The sequence below is a fragment of the Hipposideros armiger genome, unplaced genomic scaffold (assembly GCF_001890085.2).
Source record: "Hipposideros armiger isolate ML-2016 unplaced genomic scaffold, ASM189008v1 scaffold_988, whole genome shotgun sequence".
Lineage (NCBI taxonomy): Eukaryota > Metazoa > Chordata > Mammalia > Chiroptera > Hipposideridae > Hipposideros > Hipposideros armiger.
In genome coordinates this window covers 204,841-209,207 of record NW_017732338.1, presented here as the reverse complement: position 1 = coordinate 209,207, position 4,367 = coordinate 204,841, and the positions used below count along the sequence as shown (strand labels likewise).

Genomic DNA, 4,367 nt, shown 5'->3' with positions numbered 1-4,367 from the left:
CTCAGAAAGTATCGGCTGAACGAAAGTTGAATAAGCACCTGGGACCAGGCCTGGGGCAGGACCCAACAGTGCGGGTCCACTTTCAAGGCCCGGCAGTGGGACCCTGGTCCATCTGGAGCCAGGTGGTCTGTGCACGTGGGGACAGGTGCACACGCAGGTCCTGCTGGGCCTTGTGGACACGCCTCCACATCTCTCAGAAGGCACAGAGCTGGGAGGGATAGCACTTTAAAACAATGAAATTGGTGTTTTCTGACAGATTTGAATTTAAAACTAACTGGAAGGAGGCACAGAGTTCCCATCGCCCACATGCAGCTTCCGCCGTTGTCAACATCTGACACCTTTAACATTTACTGCAGTTAATGAGCTGACATCATTATGTTGTGAGGACGTCTACACTGTGTTCAGATGGCTTCACGTTTACCACACGGCCTTTCTGGTCCAGAGTCTCACCCAGGACACCACCTGACATTTGGTCGTCACGTCCCCTTGGCTTGTGACCATTTCCCAGACCTTCCTTTTGGTCACAACAGTTTTGAGGAGCCCTGGTCTGGTGTTTGTACAACACCCCTCGGTTGGGATCTGTCTGACGCTTCCCCTGTGAGTAGACGGGCGTTGGGGGTTTGGGGAGGAAGACCACAGAAGAACATGCGCTTCTTCTTATACCAAAGGGACAGACAGCCGACAGGACGTCACTGGTGGTGTTCACCTCCGGCACCGGCTGGAAGACTGTTCGTCAGGCTTGTCCGCTGTGCCGGTCTTCACTCCCCTTTCCTCAGTGTCCTCAGTGGAGGCCCTGGGTCACAGACATCTGCCACCACAGACGTGCTTCCAGTTGGGTCAGGAAGTCCCCAAGTGTAGGAGAAACAGCACCCCTCTCTGGCCATTGGGGGTCTGTGCCCAGCAAGCCCCCTTCTTTGGGAGAGACCTTGTTAACAGGAAGGGTCTGACTTGGGTCCCTGGTTGACACCGGTCCTCAGACTTTTGTGACACAGGAGACATCGGCATTCTACTATAAGAGCCTCCTTGTCAGCATGGGGGTGTCACCATGAGATGTCGGCTCTGCGTTTAGTTTTCAGATTGGAATCACCGAGGGTGAGACTCTCCCTCTGAGGGGTGAGGGGTCTTGGGCTATTTTGCTCCCTGCACAGTGCTGGGAAATGCTCCCAATGGGGGCTAGAGTCACAAGGTGGGGTGCTGGGTGACATGCTGCCCATGCAGACGCCTCGGGACTCAACGGCAGCAGGTGGTGACCGGCTGGGAAGGGAAGTCCCTCTTAGTACCCAGGCTCAGGTGTGTTCAGTAAATATTTGCTGAGTAGAAACCAGTTCCAGCTGCCATGCGTAGTTTAGCTAAAAGCTGCTTTTCTTGTGGGAGAGCATGTGTGAAACCCCAGCGTCCTCACAGGCAGTGCCGGGACTAGGGTGAGAACCACAGGATGCCTACTACCAGGTGACAACCCTATAGTTGCAGCAGCCTGAGGGTGGGCTGTCCCTCCCCTATCTGCCCCCATCAGGGCTTCTCACAGGGACCCACAGAGCACGCCCTCTTCCCTGCTGTGGGGGAGGTGGGGGTGAGGCCTATACTGGGGTGAGTAGAGGTTGTGATGGTGAGAATGCTGAGAACCCGGCCAGCAGCCAGTAGCTGACAGGGGGCCTTGTGGTGAGGAAGTCCCACACAAAGACTGATATCACCAGCAAAAGGACCCTGCCCAGAGCTGGGCACAGGCCGGGGGTGGGAGCAGGCTCCACCAGTGGGGCTTCTCCAGGTTTCAAGGGGCCTGTGCTTGGCGTGACTGACTGGATGGTGGTGGAAGCCAGACTGTGCCCCCAGGAGCATGTGCACTGCCCCAGGGTCAGGGCAGGGGCACCAGCCTGCAGCTCGGACTGGGAGGGTCCCGGTGCAGCTGGGAGGCCAGCTGAGGCTTGTCAGGCCACCAGCCTTTGCAGGTCTGGCCATTTGTGATGCGCTGAGCACTGGAGGAAGCGGCTGTGGTTGGACAAGTGTCACCTTGGGAACTTAGCGGGGCTGAGCTGTAGACACAGACAGGCCTTAGTTGCTCTGCCTGGGCCGTGAGAGGGAGGCGAGAGGCCGCTCTGGGACAGGCCTGGCCGCCCCTCAGTGTGGCTTCTCAAGCTCAGACCCCATTGGGGACATTGCTGACCTGAGAGCGACTCGGATCTGGGAGGCGAGACCCCTGGTTCCAGTCCAGGCCCTGCCACATCCTGGCCCCCAGGCCTTCGGGTTTACCTCGTGACCTGTCTGGAGCCTAAGTCCCCGCTCTGTAAAATGGGAAGGTGACCATAATGATGGCGGCCGCCTGTCACAGGTTAAGAGCTCTTAAACTGGGAAGCTCAGGGTGGGGGCCGTTGGGGAAGAGTTACCTCTGCAGCCTCACGGGACAGAAGAATGTGGAAAACGGGACCAGCTGTCTGGGAGTTCGAAAGTCCCTGATTTTCAGCCAGCAAGGAATTTGTGGGGCGCTCCTCTCCTTAGGGGTCCTCTCTAAGCTCCTCCTCCCCAAACCCCAAACAAATGTTTTCTGGAACAAACCATTCTCACACAGTGCTCCCAAGAGAGGCATGGGGACGTGGGGACGGGGACATTGAGACTTGCCCCCAGCACCCTGAGTGACAGTCTGTGTGTGGACAGAGGAACACCCCGTCTAAGGAAGCGTCTTATGAGAGGTCATTTGAGCCACACTGACCACAGTTGCCGGGAAGCAAATCTCAACGGGTTAAGAAAACGGTCCTGGGAATGGCAGTTTCGCGGCTTATTTCATACATTAGACTCAAAGGAGGAGCATAAGGGGGTGACATGGAATCCATGGGCTGTAGGTTAGGGGGGCGGGAGAAGCAAAGGGGGGTCTCGGGGATTGGATAAAAAGTGAAAGGGAGGGACACATGGTTCTTTCACATTGTGGGTGCAGGGTAGTTAATTACTGACATTTACAGCACATGGAGGTGGCACGTGGGCCCCAGGATACAAGGGGGCTCTGTGCTCTGGAGCACAGGGCTGTATGCAAAGTAAATTACAGAAGCCAAAAGAATGTGTAATTTTTTTTAGTTAAAACCACATTCCGCTGTTGTCATCGGGTTGAGTTGAGCACACAAATTGTTTCTTAGAAATATGCATGTAATCAGTTTTAGAAACTAAGGACAGAATTGAAGAACTAAAGTTAGCTTGGTCCCAGGCCTCCTTAAATGTTAACATGAAGGCGGGGAGAGGAAGGGGGAACTGCAAGGCCTGAGGAATATTGGTCTTTAACCTTTTATTCCCCAGCAGAAACAAAGCAGGTGTACAGAAGCAAAAAGAGCTGTTAGTTTTTGTGAAATGGTCCAATCCAATTGTGATAAGACTACTTCTGTAAAACATTCTTAATATTTCTGTTGCAACCCATTTCTTGTAAAGCTAGGCATTTACTGTCTTAACAGGAAGTTCTGCTTAGAGTCTAGCTGGAGTAGCTGAAGTATGATTTTTAAAAGTGAGTCTGTCCGGCTGAGTCTGTCCAGCCTAGGGTCCAGGTCGAGATCCTTACAAGGTCACTGAGCCCTTTTGACCACAGAGAAGGGCTTGTCCCACCAGCACAAGGCATATCAGTGGGGGGTTCGTTATACCTTTGTCCTAATAGGATTTACTGAGGCACGTGGGTCCACATGGTTCACTCTGAACTGCCATCCGGAACTAAACGCCAGCCCCGCCCAGCTATGGGGTTTCCTCCCCATCCCCCCTCCTGTTCTCCTGTTTCCTCTGCAGCTAACAGGATGGTGGGTGGCCCATGATGGGGCCCTGCTCTGAAGACGCCCACCTCCGCTGGGCCTCCTGGCTCCTAGGACTGGCCGAACTGGCAGGCGTCCTCCTGGGTGAGTGGCGGGTCCCTGGGAGGGGGCCCTGGGGCAGAGCAGGCAGGCAGGGTCTCCTTTTTTTGTCTGATGTCTTGGTGAACAAAATGAGGAAACAATGCTTACAGGTTACTAAGGGAGCTCTGGTGGCCTGGGCTGCAGTAAGGGAACCTTTCCCAGCGAAGAGAGGCTGTGTCTGCAATAACAGGGACCCCAGGGGGAGCCTGTGGGGAGGGATGGAGACCCAGAGCCTGGCTCCTGGGGCCGAGGGGCACAGGGCACCTGCCTGCACCTCACAGGGGACCTGGCTGCCTCTGCAGCTGTCCTGTGGAGAAGACGCTGTGTCACACTGGGACCCGAGTCTGAGCTGCAGAAGCAACCTCGCACTTGGGGGCTCCCTGTGTGAGTGCAGGACACAGAACACGATGTAGTTCTAGTTTGTAAAGGGAACAGCAGCCTCTGAAATCTCAGGGAGTCTGTAACACACACACCGTGAGAGTGTGGAGAGGCTGAGGATGAGGAGCAGGC

At 55.2% G+C, this 4,367-nt stretch overlaps 1 protein-coding gene across 1 annotated transcript in view; it reads left to right on the top strand.

Moving 5' to 3' along the window:
• The window catches only part of LOC109375733 (tyrosine-protein kinase receptor TYRO3-like), a 53,922-nt gene that overhangs the window by 8,009 nt on the left and 41,546 nt on the right, over positions 1–4,367 (top strand). The window contains exon 2 of the mRNA XM_019631255.1: positions 3,754–3,860. Coding sequence (XP_019486800.1) covers positions 3,776–3,860 — 85 coding nt within the window. The 5' untranslated portion in view covers positions 3,754–3,775. The remainder of the gene's footprint in view (positions 1–3,753; positions 3,861–4,367) is intronic.